The sequence below is a fragment of the Ctenocephalides felis genome, unplaced genomic scaffold (genome assembly GCF_003426905.1).
Source record: "Ctenocephalides felis isolate EL2017-DRISC unplaced genomic scaffold, ASM342690v1 CF-g0.4_SCAFFOLD_01492, whole genome shotgun sequence".
NCBI lineage: Eukaryota > Metazoa > Arthropoda > Insecta > Siphonaptera > Pulicidae > Ctenocephalides > Ctenocephalides felis.
In genome coordinates this window covers 21,102,384-21,126,541 of record NW_020537646.1, presented here as the reverse complement: position 1 = coordinate 21,126,541, position 24,158 = coordinate 21,102,384, and the positions used below count along the sequence as shown (strand labels likewise).

Sequence of the window (24,158 nt, the reverse complement as noted above, 5' to 3'; positions counted from 1 at the left end):
ATTCTATATTGCAAATAAAAACGTTGTACAAATACATAGATGTTATAAATAAAATATGTTATTTTATTCTAAAGTTAATATAATATTAAAAATATAATTACAAGAATCCTTTTTGTAGAAATCTATATTTGATCAAATTAATAGTACAAAAATTGATTTCAAATTCATTATTTAGAAGAAACCTTCCAAAAACATAATTTTCGGTCATTAGCCACACAAACATATGGCAAGATATAATGCCAGGTCAAGCCTCCAAATAACATAAGTGATGACGTTAATTGCGGTAATTTCATTCTTGTATGAGTAACTTTTAAAGTGTTATGCGGTCGACCTACTGTCGCTAATACTAGATCACTGATTGATGAAAACCTTAAGAAATATGCACCATCTTCATGCAGTGGTCTTGTTTCAATAGGTCGACTAGAAAATAATAGAAAAAAATATCAATTCAAATATATATAATATATAATTATATTTCAAAAATATAACATGAAAATATTCAGCGATCAGGTTACAAATACATATCACATTAAGTGACTGTTAGATATTGTAGGTATTGTATCTTAATAAAATATTTTGATAACTACAATTTATATAATTAATCAATATAAAACCAGTCAATTTATCTTCATTAATTAGTAAAATTATAATGTTGCAATAAGTTTTTTTATTAGATTGTGCAACCAATTATTAATTAATAGATTTTACAACTTAACAATCTTAAAACTAGTTTTAACCCATAAATCCATTAACTAATAAAATGTTGAAGTCGTAATAAAATACACATAATCAAAAATTAATTACCTCGGCTTTTCCATATCCCATACTATTAACTCTCCCGAAGTTATAGCAGCTACTCGAGCCCCATTAGAAGGAGCCCAATGAGCACTCATAAGAGGAACACTTCCAGCATCCAAAGACAATATAGCTTGTTGAGAGTGTATATTATACAAATGTATGAGCCCATTCTTTTCAGCAGCCAATAACTTTCCTAATGGACATTTGAAATTGAACTTACATATAAAATTTGAATGAAATAAAGAAGATAAAATAGAAAAGCTTTAAATACTGTATTCATATTCTAGAATTATTATTAGATATGGTATAAAATATTACCATTCTCTTCTGGATGCCAACATACATCCATACCAGGAGATGATAAATTTAATGTAGCAACACACTTATCTGTGCTGGTGGTACTTTTAGTGGTCCATAATTTTACTGTATGATCATCACTAACAGAAGCTATGTAATCACCTTCAGGTTCCCAACTTACTGAATTTATATAATTAGAGTGACCGGATAATACAGTAACAGTATCGTTATCCACCATATTACTTTTAATAATCCGAATTTGAAAATCAGCACAGGCTATGCAAAACAACACCACCTAAATAAAATTAGCATCTTAACAAAACATTATAACTTAAAATCAATGTATAACTATTTTACCTTTGGTATAACAGAAAGCGAAGTATCAGGTGACCAGCAGATCGAATGGCATCTACTGTCATTGTGAAACTCACGCAGGATTGTCCAATCATATGGTGTAGAAAGTTCATCATTTGCTTCCTAAATAATTTTTGAATAATATGTAGAAAGTATTAATATTTCTTTATTTCATTTACATTAATTACTCATGAAGCATTAGGAAAAGATTATTATTATATATAGTAATCACATTGTTATTTTCAAGAAATGCAAAATTCAAAATAGCTGTGCATATAATTTTAAGGTTCTAATAAAAAATATATAAGTTTTAGTACAACAAATTTATCTCTTTATCTTTGACTGTGAATTAAAGTTTTAAATCTTTATTATTAGTAGCAATAAAAACCAAATCATAAAAAATAAACACATATCAAATATTACCTGAAATCTTATGCTGGCAACGGTGATCTTATTAAGCAGCGCTATACATAATAAATTCTGTGACCATTCGTAAGGTGAAAATGCTACACTATAAATTTGCTCAGCAAGTAAAATTGTATGAGTGGGTATTGTATCTTGGTGCATCTTATGCATTTTTTAAAAGATCTTCTATATTATTAAATACTAAATATATGACTGAATTGATTTTATCTTGAAACAGGTATTTAATAACATTGAATAATTATATTCAGTTGAACATACCAGTTATAATTAACTCATATAGATATATAATTAAATATAACGAATAAATATAATAAATACATGAATATGCACGTAATTCAGAATATAATGCACAAATGATACTGTGGAACGATCCTAACCTAAGACTAACTGTCAAAAATATGTTAACGGTTTTAGGAAATTAACAGGTTAGAATTTCAAAATGAAAATTTTGATCGGCTCAAATTTGCGACTATCATAGGACCCCTAAGTCAGGCCTATTGAGTTCGTTCCGAGCATCTGACGTCCGAACTGTCCGAACGTCCGCGCATGCCAGAACATTTTTTCTGTTCATCCAAATTTCGGATTCAATGTTGCGGATTGTCAGTAATGCGTTCCATCAAGTCGATGAGTAAACTATCATTTTTGTGTTTGTACCCGTACAAACAAAAACTCGCAATTTATACGATTAAATTACTTTTATTTAATTCCAAATAGAACATTAAAAATTAATGAATTTACAGGAGTCCAAATTGTAGAATATTAGATTAAAGCGACATAACGTATATAACTAGGAAATATTACAAAGCAAATTCATGCTATCAAGTTATATTTTTATTAGAATATGTTTAATATAATATATATATATATATATATATATATATATTAAACTAATATTATGTATTAAAATAATAATTACTATTATTACGAGTGAGCTGAGTTCGAAACGCGTTGGATGTATCCAAACCAAATTGCCAATGCCATGAAAAATCAGAAGAGTTTGGTCTAGTTTGAAACAGTTTCGGACTGTCATTGGCTATGGAACGAACCCAATATCTCAGTACAAAATCCGCGTTCACAACGCGTAGTTCCAGTCACGACCGCTAGGCGCAAATTTGGCGCTAGTGAGCCGATGACAAGTTTGACAGGTTAGTAATTCACGAGCAATATGTACCAGAAATGTCAAAATTTTGTTTTGATTCTTATTGTGATTGTTGTGTTTACAAGTGTTTTATAATTGTTTATACGGTTTTATTTGTGATTCAAACAAAATCTATAACTCTTAAATGAAGAGGATATAAAGCAGTTGTTAAAGCAGTGTATAATTTAATCACAATACATTTTGGGAGCAAGCTAGGGCTCTTTTATAAGAAAGGCAAGGCTTCTCTAACTTTTCAGAATTGTATTAAACTTTGGAGGCTCTTAAATATATATGGAAAAGCATAAATAGACTAGACTTTACATTTTTAGGAACGCCACTGAGTTAATGAACGAAATCCAATTGCCGTGCAAGATGATAAAATAAGTTAATTTAATGCAGCAGTTTTTTGAATATTCAAGATAATATCAAGAGCCATTTAGCATGACTGGATTTATCGCAAAGAATGTGCTGAAAAGTGACAAATCTTACTTGGAATGATTATTAGTTAATAAAGTAATGCACAGACACTATAATTTAAACACCATGTTTTGTGTTCACAACATTATTGCTAGTGAATAATGAATGATTATCCACTTGAAGGCAGGAATCCTGTAATTCGTTAAACTTTTTATTTTTCCTTTTTTTTAAATAAATATGTTTGTTGCAACATATTGCTATTTACTTTGATATCTATTTTAATATATGTATTATTGTTTGGTATGTTTTGTTATTGTATAACAATGTCAATATAAGACTATTGTAATGCAAAATTTAAATACAAATAAATTATTTTTAAAATTGACAATTTTCTTTTATTTCTAATTTTGGCGCTTTAATTTGAATGCATTTTGGAGCACGAGGCTGCCGAGCGACATGCGATTAAAGCGCCATCACCCAATATTGCGGTCGTGACTTTCCCTAGCTCTCTGAACGCAAATACCGCGAGAGAGAAACGTCTATATTAATATATTGTCTAGGCCCCTAAGTAGCATACGACACGAAGCTAATTTCTACGAACATGATGACGAACAATGACGAATAAGAGCCTCTAAGTAGCCATTTTAAACGCGGATTTTGTTCTGAGATAATTGGTCAATAATAAAAATTTAAGCAGTGAATAAGATCAATTTATACGTAAAAATATATGTAGTAAAATTAATACTCAACGTGAAGCAAATAGAATAAAAGATTCTTTAAAAAAACCAATAGCTACCCCAAAAAATCACCAAGTTGAGCAAAGTAATCAAGTTCAACAAACAAAAACAAAATAAAGTGATGTGGATAAGATAAAATTTAACAAATAAAATATAGGAGGAAGTATGAGTAAACAAAGTAATGATATGGATACATTAGCAGCATTACAGAGAATTAAAGATAGAACAACAACTTTATCAAAGGAAATAAAATCTAAACCTATTACAAGTATGGTAACTACCGAAACACCACATTTAAAAGCCGATCAGACTTGTAATAGAATGAATAATGATTATGAAGATCAGCATGCCGGCAAAGGTGCTAAAAAAGGCGGATGTGAAATAATGTAATATTCTAAGAGCTTATACTCTATATAGTTGCATCATTTAACGTAACATAAAAAGTATTTTTTTGAATGAAGCAGGAGAGACCTATTGCCTGTATTTTTTTCTGACAATTTGAGGCTAATATTACCTGGAAATATTACATCAATTTTATAAGTTGGTTAAATAGAGGTCAAAATATCCATCCTCGACCGGAGAAGCCCATTATAGACTTGTAACAATTAAATTCGTTTTCAGATGGAAATGCACGTTGAGTTAGTTATAGAAGGCTATCTGCCTGCAAATTTAAGACCTCAAGAACAATTGCCGTATATTACATATGAACTCTTAGATGAATTTCTATATTGTTGGTTTTTACAAAAACGATCAACAAATTATTTGTAAGCAACTTTACTTCTTTATTGATACTTTACATATCTGAATATTTTACCTCATGATTAATATAATATGTATAATGTAATCTAAGAAAATATGTAAGTGTTAATTTTCTAATAAACATCGATTTTTTTGGATATCTATGTATGTATTTGTTATTTTTGATAAACAAAACATTATTCTTCATATTTGAATTATCCGGATTTTCGATTAACCGGATCATAGATAAACAAGTATAAGTATCCGGATGCAACCCGGATAATCGAGGTTCTACAATATTTAAAAAACGCACTAAAGGTTTTGGTTGGTGTTCCTGCATAAGCTTAATATAAACTTCACACTGTTCATGGTTTATGTTTTGCCTGTATTTGTCAATTTGTAAAAGACAAATATGCTTTAAATTCTATGTATTAGATTATTAAAGTCATTATCATATTAACTAGTATATTATTTATCCAGGAATAAAGAAATGACATGTGAAAGATGCTGCACATGCTTATCTTATAGAAATGAATTAAATGATTGTCAGTGGGGTTATAAAAAAATCCCTTCGTACCTTTTAGATAGATTAAACAAAGTAACAAATTTACAGGTAGGATCGATCGATCAATCGATAATTATAATTTATATTTAGAAAAACTTATCATTACTTAATTTTTCTCAGATATCAGATACAAATGACGTTGCCAGTTCGATATGCAATTCATGTGTTCAAAAGTTAAATGATGCATACAATTTTATAAAACAGTGCGAAATATCTTCTAATTACATTCGAAATCAATTAGATACTCTAAAGATAGATGTATTAGACTCTTTGTCAAGCTTATCAGAAAATACTAGCGATATATTTATCATTGATAATGTAGAATCTGAAGAACAATGTGATATCAATTTTAATGAAGAAAAAAATTGCCCGCCATATAATTATAATAACTATAAAAAGCATATATGTGATGAAAAATTAAAGCCTGAAAAGCAAAATGTTACTAAAACAAAATATATCTGTGATACCTGTGGATGCATTTTCAAAAATAAATCTAGTTTGAATATTCATGTTCGAACACACATTACCAAAGAATCATTTATATGCCCAATATGCAATAAAGGTGGTTATTTACGGTTTGCACTTTAAATAATCCCATCAATATGTAATTGATATAAATGTTATAAAATTTATTTTAGGTTTTAATGTGAAAACAAATCTCAAAAACCATATACGGTCTCACTCAGGTGAAAGGCCATTTATTTGCGATGTTTGTGGACAGGCATTTGCAGTTATATCTTCTTTAAAGGCACATATTCGAATTCATAATCATGAAAAACCTTATGCTTGTACAATATGTTCCAAATCATTTTCACAAAAAAGTAATCTTAAAGTACATATCTTGACACACTCTGGCAGTAAACATCATAAATGTACATCATGTTCAAAAACATTTTACACAGCAAGTGCTTTGAGGCAGCATAATCGAAGCCACACTGGTGAACAGCCTTTTTCATGTGCCATTTGTTTAAAAAAATTCTCATTATCATCTAACTTGAAAACTCACATGAAAATTCATTCAGGAGATAAAAAATATCAATGCAATACATGTGATAAAAGTTTTATTAATGCAGCTGCTCTAAACTCACATATGCGCACTCATACGGGCTTAAAGTTTTTTCTTGTTCCACATGCTCAAAAAGTTTTACACACTATAATACCCTTAAAGCACATCAAGTTGTGCATACAATGAGAAAAGATTTTGAATGCAAAATCTGTATGAAAAAATTTGCTCGAAGTAGTAGTTTAAGTACACATAGGAAGAAAAAAAATGCAAATCTGGCAATTTGATTATGTAATTATAATAAAATATTATAATAAAGAGTTTTACACTTACATAAATTTGTATAACATTTTATGGAAAAATGTTTGATCTAAAGGGAACAATAAAATCATTTTGGAAAATCTTCATTAGGATTCTTGCTTTTCTTCAAATTTTCTGGGAAACGTACCTTGTTCTAATTGTGAATCCCATCTTTCAAACCACTCAACAGGGCATAAACCTTTGTAGGCCTTTTGAAAATATTGGCAGGGTTCATAATCATCACCTTTCTTTCTAATGCATCGATGATAATCAACATACATCATGAAGCAATAATTGGTCTAAAATTTATTAGAACTTGATGAAGATATGATTATTTGATTATTATATCTAATAAAAAATATATATTTATTATATAAATAATATAATCTATGATGGATATTTGAATATTTACCACATTTGCATTCGGCCATCTTGGATCTGGTGGGATAGTTTCAAGCTTGATATTTTCTCCATTTCCATTTCGATATTTTCTACCATTACCATTACTACCATTGCCACCATTTCCATTTTGCTTCTCTTCACACTCAGCCCAGGACCTTCAGAGCAGCTTGGGTACACGACACATCCTTAATATTTTTATCAGTGCTGGATTTTAATGCCATTGTCTCAATGGGTAAATCTTGGGAATAATCATCATTAGATTTAGATTTTCTTCTAGACATTTTTGACAATAAATTATCCAATATTACTTTTACAAATAATAATTTTTTGTACTAGTCTTTTGTTTTTTATAATGTGCACACTGATCAAAGTTTTTTATGTGTTTTAGACTTTCATTTATTTTAAGTATTTGATTTAAAAGATTTTATGATTCAATTGTTCACTTTCAGTGCCCTTAAATATTCATAGCTTTATTTATATAATTAGTTTCGCTATCATGAAAATACATTCATCTAATTAAATCCATTTAAATTTTAAACAATTAAATATGCTATTATGATATTATTCTTATTGAAACAGTTCCAAAGTTTGCATTAAACTGATAAGATCAGCATAACAATAAATAAATAAATAAGTTTTTTTAAACACTTTTGCATGAGCATTTCAAACAAATTTTTATGATTGCGTTCCTTATAAACAGAAAGATAGATATTTTTTTTAATTTTTATTTTAACTTGAACACATTATAAAAATTTGTATAATTGATATATAATATATTTATCTGGAATTAATTCTTGAAGGAAAAATTAAGCTAAATGCGAAAGATCATCTAGTTCAGGTGGAGGAGGAGCACTGCCTTGACCAATAAAGATTGGTTTGGGCACTACTGATGCAGGAGCCTACAACAAAAAATTCTCCATAAATATTCTTATTCTTTTTTTTTTTCAATTATGCATGTGCGCATGTACCTGGCTTACAGATGGAGAACTTTGTCCAGAGTGACTAACCATTACTAATTTTGGTGTTTTTTGGCTTGTATTTTGATTTGCCTGTTGTTGCATTTGCACTAAAGTATGTTGTTGAGTATGTTGAATGGCAGGACTTTGTTGGCTTTGTACTGTTTGTATATTTTGTGTCACTGGCTGCATTTGTTGAATCTGATTCGAAAGATTTGACCCATACTTTACTACACCTGGTGAAGGAGTGTTAGTAGGTGTCTGAGACTGAACATTTCCTGAATAAAAAGATATAAATCATTAGTAAACATAACTACAAATATTGATGATAATGCTAGTAAAAACAAAAATTTAGCTGAAAAACTAATTATAAGTAATAATCTGGTAATATTTCTTCGTTTCAACTATAACTAACATATTTCATACTTTCCTTGTTTATTCATTCAGTCTTTTTTGGATATAGGGAAGCAAATAGGCAAAGTTGCATTTCTAGGAATTGGAATTCTAGGTTTTGTAAGTATTGAGGGTGCTTGAATACAAACTGATCCAGGCATTCCAGGAAGGAGCAGAGGATTGTTGAGGGTCGGAAGTGAGATATTACCCCTGTAAACTACTGTTGAGAGATATTAATTAGGCATTTCTCTTAAATCATTTTTCAAATGTAACAATGTATGCATCGAATAGTTGTCAGTCGATACATTAAAAGCTTATTTATTAAACAAATTATTATGATATTTATTAATCTTATATAAATTGTTAATAAATATCATTCTCACCGGATGAAGGTGTTTGTGGTCTTGATTGTGCCACAATAACATATTTTTGTTGACTTTGTCCAGGTGTTCTTATTATTTGACTCGATGCAGAACCACCACTTCCAACCAACACTGATCTTGGGGTACCAGGTGCTTGGGGTGAAGCTAGATTTCCAAGATTAGATGATCCAGAAGATGGCAATGATCTAGATGATCAAAAATAATAGCTTAAAGAATCTGATTTGTTAATGTTCAAGACCCAAAACAATACAAAGCATTCAATATATGATTTTTTTTTTAAAGTATAAAGTACCTTATTCCTGATGTAGGACATGGTGTGTTAGGTATAATAGAAACACCGCTAGATCCGGTGCATGTTGGTGGTGCTACATTTGCTACAGTTACAGAAGATCTAGCTTTGTGGACAGCTGAATGCAGAGCAGGGCCTAAGTAACCATAATCATTTCTGCAAAAAAAAAAAAAAAACTATTTCTGTTAAATTCTTCTAAAAATCAGCAATAATAAGAAAATAAACAATACTTGTATTCTTCAACTATGTCTGGAGGATTTCTAATCATTTTAATAACTGGGGCAGCTGTTTTAGTTACTAATTGTTTTATCCTGTCACCAGCAATTTTGTCTGCATTGTTTTGACCACCTTGATTAGGTTGAAAGCAAGTTTCAATTTTTTCTGATATTTCTAAGATTTTTGGTATTATAAATACCTGTAAATGTAGTAAAAACAAGATTAAATATCTTATCATTCATTATGCACATTTAATATTTTTTCACATTACTTTCACAACTTCACTTCCCAGTTCTGAAAGACCTTCAATTGCACCATAAAGAGATGCCAAAGGAGTTTTATTATCCTGCAACGCTTTACAAAACAATCTTGTAACTCTTGTTTGCACAGTATTTGTAGTTGTATTGAAATTTTTGCATATTTGTGCCATAAGACGAGCTGCAAAATCTCTCAAAGCCCAATGATTGTCTAATTCAGGCCGCATACATAGTTGCTTAGAAACTATGCATGTTGAAACACATGGAATCAATTCATGAAGCTAAAAGAAACAACCGGTTAAAATATATCACTAACTTCAACCATAATTTATAATGCGAATTGTTAATATTTTTCTTCCTCAAAAAATAGAAACACCTTAAATTATGATATTAATTGAAAATGTGTAAATAGGATATTACTTTGATAGACAAAACATAATTGATCTAAAAACAACAATACTTACATATTTTTCCAGATAAAGAGCTGGATTATCTAGAAGCGCCTTAACCATTCTCATGAGATATATTAGTAATGCCAAATTGTTTTGAACAACGTTGACTTTAACACCTTCTGCAATAAATGTACACATCCTTGGAAGCATCTCATGAAGTCCAGGATCACATGCTAAAGACTAAAATATTATTTATAATTAACAATTTGAGAACTAAATAAGAATTTATTAAACAATTCTGTATTGTTACTTGTAACGCTTCAGCTCTTCGAGTTTCATCACTTCCAACACAAGCTTCAGTTATTTCCTTGTAATATAATTGCTGTTCAACAGATAATTCATGTGTTGCCAACTGTTTTACATGCACCGTTTCTACATTTCTAAGTTTTTGTAACTTTCCAGTTGTTGGCTTACCAGCCATATCTTTATCTTTTCCAGAAGCTTTAGATAATTTAGCAACTGGGTCCACAGAATCCTAAAGTAAAAAGATAGTTACACATACACCGAAATGATTCATTAAATTGGCAACTGTTGTCTAGAGAACTTATATCTGAACAGAATGATGAAATATACCAAAAATATGCTATTCGAAACAATACAGATAAAAACTTTATCTAAAATATCTAAAAGAAATTAATAGTTACCAGTTTTTGAGACTCTTTAGACTGAGGCGGAGGATTTTCAGGAATAGTTGGTTGAACTCCATCAACAGACAACCAATGTGCACGTAATGACACTTCAAGTGGTAACTTTGGTGCGGCAGCTGACAAAATATCAGATATATCTAATTCTTTTTCCTCTATGAAATGAAGCTCACGACCACCACCAGACGCAAATCTGAATGGTGTGAAGTCTTGTTGAACGAAACCATACTGGGGCTGCAAGAGAAATATTTAATTGTGATAAAAGATTAATTATGAAATGGCAAAAAAATATTAAATTAATCTTGCCTCTATATTCTTTATCCTCAATGCATGATCAACATCTGATGTACATAATTTTTGCCGTTTGGAATGATGCATGAATTTAATAGAGTCTTGTATAATTTCTTTTAACCTAAAAGATACTTCATCTGACAATTCTTTAGCTACATCATCAGCCAACGATCCTACACCTATACTTTCAGCAATAACTTTCATGGATTCAGTTGATAATGTGGTTCCGTAAGCCAACTCGGAGTCATTCATATTTATTATTTTATCAAATTATATAACTTCTATATATAATTATAACTCTTTCTTAACCAAACTATATTTACACAAGCGGGGTACTAATGTCATTTATTTATCATTTGGTGCAATAATAATATTAGTATGTAATTTTTTTTGTTACTTGATATTCGTAACACTATATTATTGTACTATATTTTTATTATATTGTCTAGGATTTTGGAATATAAACATAAACATAGCTTTTAGATTTTATATGTCAACATGAAATTAACCAGTAATAAAAAATAAACTGATCTAGTTACTACATCTAGTGATATTTCTGTAAACTTGCTGGTTTAAATACTTGATTATGAGAAACCACAAGATTAGATTCTTATTAGAGTCCATTAAAAAAGATCAAATTTTTATTAGAGTGCATATGAAAGTAAAGATACCAGACCAGTGATTCTCAAAATGTTTCTAAACGTATCACCCAAAATGTCCCAAAATACAACCGAAATGTCCTCCAAATGATAATGGGGGTTCATGATATTGTATGTCCCTAACAATATTAGTATATAATTATTCAAAGTTTGTATATAATATTTGGTGGATGTCACAGACAATGACAAACAATATAATATAATATACGATACAAAAAAGTATTGCAAATTAAAAATAAATATTCTCCTTATTTTTTTATTATATAAATATATACTCCAGCCATTATATATATTATATATATGAAGTTATATGCATGTACAGATACATACACAAGAATAATCACTAATAGAATAAAATTAGCAATCGTATATGTGGCTATAATTTTCTTGATAAACTTGAATGTATGTTTCCTTCTCCTGAGGTGTCATGGAAGCAATAATTTCATCGGTTACATCACTTAATTCTATCGTTTTACCTCCAACTGTTACTGTGGGTATGTTATCATCTGATTCTGAATCCATTGTGCCAACGTCAGCTGAAAATTACATAAAGCATAAAAAATGCCATTTATAAAAATAGTTTACGAATTATTTCAATAAAAAACAGCTTACGGATAAATGTGTTATCGATATCTTTATATTCAGATTCATCAGCACTTGAATCTGATGATTCATTGTTAACTCCAAGTCCTTTAACAGCATTCTCTGTTGCATTTCCTAAAAATATTTGAAACTTTTTAGTTGGTGATTTGTATATTCCTCTAATTTTGGAAATAATTCTACTAGATTAAAAAAAAAGATCTTCTAAATATTAGTATCTAATATATAAACGAAGCATTACTATTAATTTAAAATATATAATAAAACTTTGTGCAAATGTAGTATTGTCTTATAATTTATGTACCTGAGCCATTTCCACTTTGTTTTTCATGTTGCAACAGTACGGACATAATATCATTTTCAACCTTCTTAGCTGCTTTCGCATTATTTGTAGCAATATTCACCGGTTCTGGAGCAACTTCTGGTAGTTTTTCAGCCTAAAGAAAAGTAATGGGTTGAAATAATTGCAAACAAGAATTATATTATCTCCACATTTCAAGCCATTTTCAATATTTTCAATAAATATAAACATATGATATGAAGTTATAACTAAGAAATTATAGGTCAGTATCTTAGATAAAAGAGATAAGGTAATGGTAGTATATCCATTACTAATTATATAATAAATTTATGAATAATTAATTACATATCAATTATACCTGTGCGCTTACAACAGTACTTTCAGTCATCCATATTGGGCGATCCTTTCTAGCTGCTGTATTAGTATCTACAACATTATCTCCAATACTAATATCAACACGAGCTTCTTCAACAGCAAAACCAAGACCTCTAGTTGCTTCTCCTGACCAAGGTTCTCCTGCATTTCGGTCAGATGGGTGTGTTGAAGTTATACTGAAAATTGATTGACAATTACAATAGCAACACATATATCTGGACAATAATTTGTTGTACACAATACCCTCTAATAGTATTTATATCAACTGGCTCAGGTTCCAATATTTCAGGCGCAAGTTTCAGTCCCTCAACTTGTCTTAGTAACATATATAAGGGTTCTAATTGTTCATTGAACTTTGCCAATAGAAGTCTTGAATCTTTTTTTGGAAGTGCTGATAAATCTTCTTCAACTGCACTGTTACAAAATGTGCAGCAAAATTCTGAGGTTGCAAAGTTAAAAAGTTGATCTGCCTAAATCAAAGCCATATTAAAATACATTGAAATGAGGAGAATGATACTGAATGTGTTACCTCTAAGTCTGTGAATGTTTTGTCACAACCAAGACATTTAAAGCTAGCACGACTTGTGGCATCTCTTTCTTCAGTTTCCATTCTCTTTCTCATTAAATCTAATTTGTATTTTACAACATTCACAAATGTTTTATAATTGATAAAATAATAATTCACTTTTTGAGCTTTTCCATCAATCCCTATGTAAAAAAAAACAAAAATTAAGTACTGGTATATAAGTGAAAATAATTGTTATTCAGTGTAAAGTGCAATAAATATTACTCAACAATTCAACTTTCATATAATAATACTTTAAAAGCATAATATAAAGTCTCCAATTTATAGAATGATATCAGAAAGCATTAAAATTACAAAATTCACAAAATTTAAATTCATATGATATTCAAAAAACGCTGTTCTATGGCCAACAAGCTTAATTCACATGCATAATAATAAATTAGAATAGAACCTGTTTCCATTTTTAACCGAACTTGTATAAATTTGTCTGATTTTAGAGTGGCGATACGAGCTCTTAACATTTTTCTTTCAAACTTGAGTAATTCACATATGTCATCTTCTTTCATACCTAACAGATTAATAAGTCAGTTAATTATGTAAATAAAATATTGATTATAGTTTAATTTATTACTTAATTATGGTACTAACAGGGATTTCGCACAAGCATATCAATTATAAGGGCATCTTCAATACTGTAAAACCCGCGTACTACCAGTCTTGCCAACTGCTTTAGGCTGCTTGGTACTTCAGTAACATAACGTTCCTCTGACATATTTATATTTATATATGTGTCAATAAAAAATAAATTCTATACAAGTTTTAACATATCAGACCTTGCCCTGAAAATAAAATTGTGTTAATGGTGAAAAAATCGTTCTGAAGATGTATATGATGCATTAGATTACTTCTAAAACTTTATCACAATAATAGTAATTAAACTCACAAATACTTTAATTATTTCATGCCAATGGCTGCAATTAATAAAGTCAAAGTAATTGTAGCTGGAGATTCAGGTGAGTAAAAAATATTCATTATAAAAACGGTCTTTATATTTACAAGCACTTTAAAATAAACTCAACCAATGACACAAATTACATAGTACCAACTGCAAAGTGAACGTTATATTTGAATGCTATCAATGTAGACCTATTCTTTTACTGATCTTTAATAATTAAATTTGAAACTGAATTTGAAAATAACACTACGAACTGATGACTTTTTAATTTATTGTGTATATATTGCTTTGTCATACATTCCCCTATTTTTTTTTTGTTAATTTCTTTATGAATCATTTAATTGCATAATGCAAGATGAAACAGTCGCAAATTCAAAATGCTTGGTATTTTTTATGAGTAATAGCAATAATATACTAAAGAAACTGGAAAATATTATGTAGATAAAATGAAATGAACAGTTATATAACTATTATAAATTTTACATATATAGGCACATAGTACAGAGATTTTAATCATATATAAAAATAGAGTTTGTTTATAGGTGTGGGTAAATCATCTTTAACTCATTTGATAACTCAAGGTGAGCCTTTGATCTCACCTGGCTGGACCATTGGATGCTCTCTAGAAGTGAAACTACATGAATACAAAGAGGGTACACAAGCCCAAAGCACATTTTTTGTAGAGTTATGGGATATAGGCGGATCAATAAGTCATAAAAATACAAGAGATGTATTCTATCAACCAACTCATGGTTTGTACAATTAATAATATGTACCACCTTTACAAAAACATTTTTTAACTTCCAATTAGAAAAGTTTGCCTTTTACCAGAGTAGATAATAGTATGTGCTGGTGTCTATTTGAATGTAAATTTGGCTCTTGGCATGTTCTCCAAAATGGGTTCATCAATTTCAAGATTTTATATTGCTATAATTATCATTCTTTTTAATTAAAGTTCCATTTATAAAAGTTGTGTATGTCTTCTACTTCAGGTATCATACTTGTGCACGATCTTACTAACCGAAAAAGTGAACAAAATCTACAGAAGTGGTTGTCTGAAATTTTAAACAAGGAAGCTAATTTAGGGAAAAGTGCATCAGAAGACTATGATCCAGAACAATTCATCGGTTCAAATCAGGTACATTTATTGCTTATAACATATTTTGAATACATGACAATCATTTTATATTCATATGCATTCAAGATCCCAATTTTTGTTGTCGGGACTAAGTTAGATCTAGCAGAAGAAAAACATAAGGCTAAAATAAAATCAATCAGTAATATAGGTATGTATCATTCAAAATGTTATTACAATTTTAAATCTATAAATGAATGCATGAAACAATTATTTTGAAAGCTTATGGCATTTGTATTTATATTATTATTATTATTACAAATGAGCATGAATCAAATTCATGAACATACTTGCATAAAAATATATAAATTGAATTGAATTATTAATGAAGTTGGCAGTGACTTTTCATATTATCATAGTAACATATTATCAAAATGATTTGTTTTTATATTAATTGATTTATTTTCTCTGAAACTACTCTACAGCGGATCAATGTGGGGCTGATGAGATTCATGTCAATTGTCATCAAAGTAAAAGTTTGGCAGCTGGTTCTACTACAGCCGTTAAATTAAGCAGATTTTTTGATAAAGTTATAGAACGTCGTTATTACAGCCGTGATGCTATCAACAGAAAAAAAATGTTTGCAGTGACACCAATTGTCGATCGAACAGCTGGAGCTTATTCTCCAATAACAATGGAACAAGGTTATCACAATCCTTTAACACCAAAATTTTATCATATGGAATAAGGATCTAATAAAATCATAATTTAATATATGTAGGTACATACATGCAAATATTTATATATAAACATATAATTGAATATATATTTATATATTATATAGAGATGTTATATTAAAATAAGATGAATCTAACAAGGCCTTTCCATTTTTTTCCACCAAGTATATTTATAATGATATTTTTGTATTTCAATACCTCCTCTTGGAATAGGAACCATAGATTTTCCTAGCATTCCATGAGATAAAGGGGGTTCCACCAAATATGCTGGAAAACAATCTAAAGATTCCCACTCACAATTTGGTGGAAGTATCAAATGTTTCCAGCCTGTGCGATGTAGCATATTTACCTACAACAAAATTAAGTTATTTATTAAACATTAAGCATAGTTTGATGTTCTGATCATGTACCTTCTTGCTATCTTTGAAAATAAATATTTCCAATATCGCTCCAGGTTTTAAAGTATCTGATATTATAAACTTGCCTAGAAAATTTGTAAAGTGGTTAGGAAATATTGTTTTTTATATTTAATAAAAGCTAATAAATTATAATTATTTGAAATTGAAATAAATTGTATGATATATCAAAATTATACAGCAATTATTTTGGACTCAAAATTCTTTGATATTTATATACATTATTGTAAATCTTCATATGGAATACATAAATTCATAAGAAGTAAATGAAACTATAAAAAATATAGTTTATATAAAATATTAATAACAATAAAATTATCAATGAATAGAATAGAATTCAAAATAAATGAAAAGAGAATCAATGCAAACAGAATACAGGTCAATTGTAGAATGAATTAATATTGCTATTGATTAATGGAAATAAAATTGCAAGCAAAAAATACCTTCCGCTGAGCTGTATTGGACATGCAAATTTGATTTTTCAAAGATCATCAGTACAGTATCATTTATTTTTTCGTTTACTTCTAATTTGAGACATATTTCAGCTTTCTCTGCCCAAGGAAATAAATTTGAATGTTGTATTTGCCCCCAAAGAGTTTTATAGCATAGAAAATGTATAATATTTAAATGATCCAATATTTCATGTACTCTGAAATAGTAAGAATTAATCATGTATATTAATAACAAAATATATTGACATTTTATTACCTTGAAACTAATGAGTTCAAACTATTAATGAATGCTTCACTTTGTAAGCACTGTTTTTTACGATTATCATTGTAAAAACATCTGTATATTAAAATGATAAATAAAACCACAAATAAACATAAAACTGCATGTTTAAAGTATAATCGCATGTTACTTTTATGTATAAATAAATTTTTATGAATTCACTTCAGTTTATAAAGTAATATTGCATTTATAAAGGTAATCCATAGTTATTCAAACATGCTGGCATTTTAAAAGCACGATTAGTTACTTCATTATTATTTTTACCCTTATTTAAATTTCGTTTCTTAATAACACTTGACACATTGTGCAACAATAACAATAATGACAGCCAAACTGTCAAAGCGTAACTACCATAGACAGCCAGTAATAACTTTTAATAGATTGAGTGATTTCAAGACATTCCATAGTGACTTCTTTATAAAGATTGGACATTATGTTCGGATCTATACTAGCGCCGCCAGCGGAATTATTATGAACTTGTCTAGTTGCGTACAATACATGAATTTAAATAAATAAATTGTATGAAAATTTATATAATTTATCACGTTTTGGAGATAAAAAATGTCCCTATTGACTCATTTCAAAATATTAATTAATATTTAAGAAATATACTAGAAATAGTCTATTGGAGATAGTTTTTCATTAAGATCGAATACTCAAAATCAATATTAACCTGTTGCATATTTTAAAATAATAGCGCATCATTAGTTTACTAGCTTTTTTGTTCGTTTTTTTTTTCATTTATTACTTTTCAGTGTTATTGATTATTTAGAATTGAATAGTTCGTATTTATAATAATATTTTTTCGATTGCATTTTTAGTCCTCTTGGGCTACCCTGTGGACTTTAAAATAATAAGATGAAAAATAAATAATTGATGCTGCAATTTGGTTCATACATAATTTTGTTTAGTATTACATTAGATAGATCTAGTTGTGCAATGAATAAAGTTGTTCTTATTCTTCTTTATCAAATAAAAGCGGATGAAAACAATTTCAACTCTGCTTTCAACAATTTCAACAAGCTTTTTTGTTCGTTTTTTTTTCATTTATTACTTTTCAGTGTTATTGATTATTTAGAATTGAATAGTTCGTATTTATAATAATATTTTTTCGATTGCATTTTTAAGTCCTCTTGGGGCTACCCTGTGGACTTTAAAATAATAAGATGAAAAATAAATAATTGATGCTGCAATTTGGTTCATACATAATTTTGTTTAGTATTACATTAGATAGATCTAGTTGTGCAATGAATAAAGTTGTTCTTATTCTTCTTTATCAAATAAAAGCGGATGAAAACAATTTCAACTCTGTACTGAGCGGTTGCTTATTGAATAATTTCACAAAAAATAACGATATTACATATTTATTTAAAATACATATTGCCATAAAGTAAACATTTTATGCCGTTCTAACAATTTTAATAGCATGAGCGTATGACTATAATCAATAAAGTAATATTATCTTCTAGGAATAAATCACAATAAATCAATCAAACAATTTAAAAAGTTAAACATAAATAGAAATTATTTATAAGCGTATTTAATTTCGATTTAATTTTCTGCAATTTAATGAATATATTGAGTTCTTCAAAATATACAAATTAAGTAATTAAGTCCATTCATGATGACAAGTAATAAGGCCCCCAATATTCATTAAAGTTATCGTGCCTAATTTATAACCACTAAACCATAATAAATGATATTTTCAAATTACTATCGTGATTATTTGCATATTATATGAAATTACAATAGCACAAATTTTATTACATTTTGATGTTTTGTTAAATCAATTTACGGTATTGAAATTCTCATGCCTTTGATATTATTATTACAAAAATAAATTAAATTTTATGACAGATTAAAATGATTTACTAAATGATTTTAAATAGCAAGAATTGGTGCGATATCTTATTAATATCTAGTACATTTATCTTTATATTGTAGGAGTTGATATACAGCACTTGGTGATATTTTTATTATTTATTATAATATAGTTTAATTCTTAGATTCAAAGATATGTTAACAATATATTGTTAATATGATGCCAACATACCTATTAATATGAAGTACAATCATCAAATCATTATACAATCAATATGGTAAAAGATTCAGATGAAAATTTTTTCAATGATATTAATTTAAGAATTAATTCAAGAAATAAGCGAGGTCTTGGCTTTCAATTTGCAATTTATTGAAAGGTAAGACAATTATATATAATATTAACAATTTATTTTACTATAGATTTTAAAACCGTTCTCACACGAATTAACCAAATCAAAAAGGCCAATATAAAAGTATGTGACAATTGCCAGGATTTAAGGCAATATACAACATTACTTTGTAATGTAAGTATATTTTAAAGAAGAAAAATGTATTATGAATATACCAGATCAACATTAAATAATAATTTAAAACATATTTTGTATTCCACTTCTTAACTAATAAATGTTATATTTTTTTATAAGATCAAACAAATACCAAAGTATTTTATGGATAATGATGTACTTCAGGTGCGTAGAACAAACCCTATAAGCGCGTAATTTTATTTTATTTTGCTAATAAATTATAAAAGCGTTAAATTTAGTATATATAAAAAAAAAATATTTCAATACTGCCGACGTGGTTTGAATTTTCTTATTCATATGTATCAATTTTGTAATATAATTAAATTAATTTGGTATTATAAACGATCACACAGTTGCCAAATGCTGTTGAAACTTAATATTAATCTTAATAAAATTAATCCTAAAATTAAGTAATAAAAATATGCATAATATTATTCCTAATAATCATTTTTATGTTTTTTTACTTAATTAAATGCCTTATGCCAACTAGTGTGAGAGCGGGTTAAGTGATATGGGGAACATGTACATGTAAGATTTTATTTCTAATTTCATACACTTTCTATCCAATATATTTGTTTTCATATTTCCATTTTTCTACAAAATAATATCATTTATAAACCGGTGATTCACTCTAATATAAACATTAGATCTCTACAACAACACATATAGGGCTTTATATCCAACAACATTTATCGTTAAATACAAAATGGCAGATTTTATGTTATCATGCATAATAATAATTATTAATATTTGCAAAATTCAGAATTTTGCTTCATCTAAGTTCAAATTATTCATCCATAGGACGTACGATAAGTCATCCGTTACAATTTTGAATGACTTAAATATTGAATTAAATTCGAAATTTTTTCATAAATATGTAACGTAAGTAAAATAAATTTGTAACTTAAGTAAAAATATTCCATAAGTAAGGTGAAATATACAATTTATTTTTTCGATAATTGAATAAAAAATGAAAACAGAAGAATTTAAGTGTTAATAAATTGTTCACAACGTTTTCAAATTTATTCGCTTATTACTACATTTTATTTACTAAAGTAATTTTTTTACCGATATTTCAAAGGTTTTAATTGCTAAATGATTCACAATTAATGATTTTTTAAACAAAATTTTATATGTAATAAATGCCGAATTATATTTGAATTTTTATTAAATAAAACTAATCCCGTATTTAGTAACACACTGGTTAACACACTTAAAATTAATCCAAGCATATATTATCTATACTATATTACTATATTTTATTTTATTATATTTGTGCTATTGTTTTATTTATTACATTTATTTACTGACTTAATTTATTGGTTTGTTAATATCATTTTCAAAAATAGTCTGTCAGAATTATTATTACTATTGTTCTATTTTTTCGCGATTTTCTTGCCTGTAAAACGCAGATATATTTGTGGAATCAGCTCAAGCTCATTTGCTCATCTTATTTATCGTGTTTGTAAGCTAAGTTGTATAAAAAATCTGCTTAAAAGAAGTTAATTTATAATTACAAGGAATACAAAGAAATTTATCACAAACTGCCTTTTAGGACCACAAAATTAATTTACCAGAAATAAATATCTGTGTTGTGTTTCTGGTAATAATATCAATTGATGCTATTAATTGTGACTTTGAAAAAATATCAAATTCAGAGATATTAAATTATATTTGATATCATTTTTGGATATTAAATAATGCATCTCTTTATCATGCTACAAGTTGTTAAAATAGTAATTTGATCAAATAGTAATTTATACAAATTAAATACCTTCATTCATTTCGTAAAATGTGTAATAAATTAATCATTTAAGCAATTGCTTTTGGCAGGAATATTTTTATCTCAATTTCACAATTTTATTGCAAGAAGATTTGTTTTAAAGATATAAGATAAAAATCGATATTTTTTCTGTCTACATCGGAAACATTACTCTGTAATAAATCATATTGCGATTTTTATAACTTCAACTAAAAAAGCTAATAATTGTCAAAGAATTTTCTTGTTAACCATCTTAAATGACTTGTACTGATACCATCTTTTTTATTTTGGTCATATACTTAGATAATGTATAATATTAGAGAAGTTTACGATATTGATGAAAAATACTGAATAATTTTTGGCAATTTAATTAACAAATTTTATCACAAAAGTAATAACTTTCATAGGCAATGAGTCTGTGTAACTAAATACTATATATGAAATAAATATAATAATCATATTTATATGAAATAAAACTAGCGACTTTCCTAGTTGGTTCTAGCAGCTTTCCAAGTACTTATAAAGAATATTACAATATTCAATAAATTTAGCTAATCAGACTTTTTAATGAAAATAGTTCAAATGATATTAATATTTATTATTATTGTCGTTTAAATTAAAAATAAAAGGTACAACATCTATTATCAAAATGCCAAAAATTAATCAGTATTTTTTTATCCAAATTATTTTACTAAATTCGTATTAAAACAAGAATTCTATACCATATACTAGGTCAGGAAAGCGCAGTCGACGCAAAACGACGGGCTTCCATCACAGCCATCCAGATGGTTGGTTGTGTCCATTAAGAGGAATGATACCGGGTAAATGGGGCAGTATCCTGGGTTGACCATTTCGATGGTTCTTTGCTGACGATACCAAAGGCAAGTTAGAGTCTTCAGATTCAGCCAAACCTGGAGTTTTGAGCAGAGGCTCACGAGAGCTTCCTTGAGCACTGCTGCTAGCCGCCACGCTTTCCTCGGTTGTTGATGGCGTTAGAGGAACACCAGATGCTAAAAAATTTTTTTTATTAAAATTGATTAAATATTACAGGATATCTAAGAACCCAACGTCAACGATCGTAACTAATGAGAAAAACAAATCTTTGTAGTGTGAAAATTATGATTTTTTCAGTGCAACCTATAATATTCGACTATTCGTAAAACTGTAAATATTTTTGTTTTTTTTTGTTCAATTTTTATTAATTTTTTTTTCAATTAATCTTTGGATCAGTAGACGCAAAAAACATTGACACCTTTCTTCCAAGATTTCTAGAATTAAGACTATTTATTAAACCAAAAATTTAAAATTTTCAAAACTATTCGACCATGAAAGACCATCCTTTAAAAAAATGTAATAAAAGTTTATTGGCAAATTCATCAAAAGTTCGCGCATTTAGTTAGGATTGTAAAATTGTTCAATAATTCATATTTCTATAATAATAAAATTGTTTAAAAAAATAAAAACTAAAAATGACATTTTTGCTATTTATTCATAATCCGTTCAAATGTTGGTTGTACAAGTAAGCTCTATGAAACTATTAAGTATTTTATTTCTTGTGAAACTTGCCAACAATCTTTAGTGCATTTTTTTTAAAACCTTCTTAAAATAAAGCAATTGTGACATTATTTTTGACTGTGGCCCTAGAAATGTTATTTACGGTTACAGACAGGGCCGGATTTAAAAATTTGGCGCCCTGGGCACTGACAAAAATGCCGCCCCTTCCCTAAATTTTTACTTAAATCAGTTTATATATATCATTTTTCTAGAATTAAAATAACTATTTGATTGCAGAACATTTATTACGCATTACATAGTGTAAATAGTGGTGCTTGGCATCGTGCCTCAAGATAAATTGCTGAAACCGTACCAAAAATTAATATTAAAAAAAAAAATTAAAGCGATCGGCCTGCCTTAGCAGACAAAATGAAGAAGCGCGTAAGCGCCGCCTCGCGCAGAATAACAGATAAATAATTTTACAGAACCCATAGAAATGTAACCAAAATTTATATTATTAAAATATCTGATAATTTGATGTGCATATGGCTAATGATCATTTTTGACCGCCAAATGTTTCTCTTTCAAATTTTTTTATTAGATCACCGAAACCGCTAGACCTGCCTCCCACAAATTTAATCAGTTCTCCATTTTGTCTCCATATATGTAAATTTCTTTTAATGATATTGGACGTTTCATTTCTCAAGAAATGAATTATTATTTTTGGCATTTTGGCCGTATTTCCGAAACAGTTGGACCCGTCTTGGCCAATAACTAATCAGCACGTCTCGCTATCAATAGAAATCAAATTATACAAATAAAATTTAATTTTAATAAGTTTAATAAATGAAACTTAATAATTTTCAAAAATTTCGAAATATAAAAAAAAAGTTTTTTAAAGTCAATGTTTATTATTTTCAATAAATTTTTATAAAATGTAATTTGTCGTAAGGCACAATGCCATGCGTCACTAATTAATTTTTTCTGCGCCATGAGCTTGGAAGTGCACAAATTTGTCATATTAAGATGGCTCGAGATCTGAAGAACATATTTTTCTTAATCTTTCAACTCACTTACGATTCTTTATATTAGCCAAATTGCTAAATTTTGCTAATAAATTGTATA

General features: G+C 28.1%; 5 protein-coding genes across 5 annotated transcripts; 1 reads left to right on the top strand and 4 right to left on the bottom strand.

Annotated features, from left to right (window-relative positions):
- Positions 1-118: 118 nt before the first annotated feature.
- LOC113370664 (nucleoporin Nup37-like) lies at positions 119-2,166 on the bottom strand. The gene is made up of 5 exons (XM_026611361.1): positions 1,873-2,166; positions 1,453-1,572; positions 1,117-1,390; positions 805-991; positions 119-420 (listed from the first exon to the last, which is right to left on the bottom strand). The coding sequence occupies exons 1-5, from the start codon at positions 2,023-2,025 to the stop codon at positions 168-170; spliced, it is 987 nt and encodes a 328-aa protein (XP_026467146.1). The 5' UTR covers positions 2,026-2,166; the 3' UTR covers positions 119-167.
- Positions 2,167-7,954: 5,788 nt separating this feature from the next.
- LOC113370065 (transcription initiation factor TFIID subunit 6-like) lies at positions 7,955-11,399 on the bottom strand. The gene is made up of 10 exons (XM_026610726.1): positions 11,072-11,399; positions 10,766-10,999; positions 10,372-10,596; positions 10,134-10,301; positions 9,684-9,950; positions 9,427-9,611; positions 9,200-9,352; positions 8,908-9,092; positions 8,144-8,409; positions 7,955-8,074 (listed from the first exon to the last, which is right to left on the bottom strand). The coding sequence occupies exons 1-10, from the start codon at positions 11,306-11,308 to the stop codon at positions 7,982-7,984; spliced, it is 2,013 nt and encodes a 670-aa protein (XP_026466511.1). The 5' UTR covers positions 11,309-11,399; the 3' UTR covers positions 7,955-7,981.
- Positions 11,400-11,963: 564 nt separating this feature from the next.
- LOC113370066 (general transcription factor IIE subunit 1-like) lies at positions 11,964-14,596 on the bottom strand. The gene is made up of 9 exons (XM_026610727.1): positions 14,461-14,596; positions 14,166-14,356; positions 13,969-14,085; positions 13,521-13,699; positions 13,235-13,461; positions 12,975-13,167; positions 12,620-12,752; positions 12,328-12,432; positions 11,964-12,251 (listed from the first exon to the last, which is right to left on the bottom strand). The coding sequence occupies exons 2-9, from the start codon at positions 14,287-14,289 to the stop codon at positions 12,073-12,075; spliced, it is 1,257 nt and encodes a 418-aa protein (XP_026466512.1). The 5' UTR covers positions 14,290-14,356; positions 14,461-14,596; the 3' UTR covers positions 11,964-12,072.
- Positions 14,367-16,305, top strand: LOC113370067 (rab-like protein 3). Its single transcript, XM_026610728.1, has 5 exons — positions 14,367-14,530; positions 15,015-15,224; positions 15,465-15,610; positions 15,677-15,758; positions 16,033-16,305. The coding sequence occupies exons 1-5, from the start codon at positions 14,479-14,481 to the stop codon at positions 16,293-16,295; spliced, it is 753 nt and encodes a 250-aa protein (XP_026466513.1). The 5' UTR covers positions 14,367-14,478; the 3' UTR covers positions 16,296-16,305.
- A 112-nt stretch (positions 16,306-16,417) lies between these two features.
- Positions 16,418-17,557, bottom strand: LOC113371007. The gene is made up of 4 exons (XM_026611663.1): positions 17,409-17,557; positions 17,144-17,349; positions 16,695-16,768; positions 16,418-16,633 (listed from the first exon to the last, which is right to left on the bottom strand). The coding sequence occupies exons 1-4, from the start codon at positions 17,555-17,557 to the stop codon at positions 16,418-16,420; spliced, it is 645 nt and encodes a 214-aa protein (XP_026467448.1).
- Positions 17,558-24,158: the final 6,601 nt, after the last annotated feature.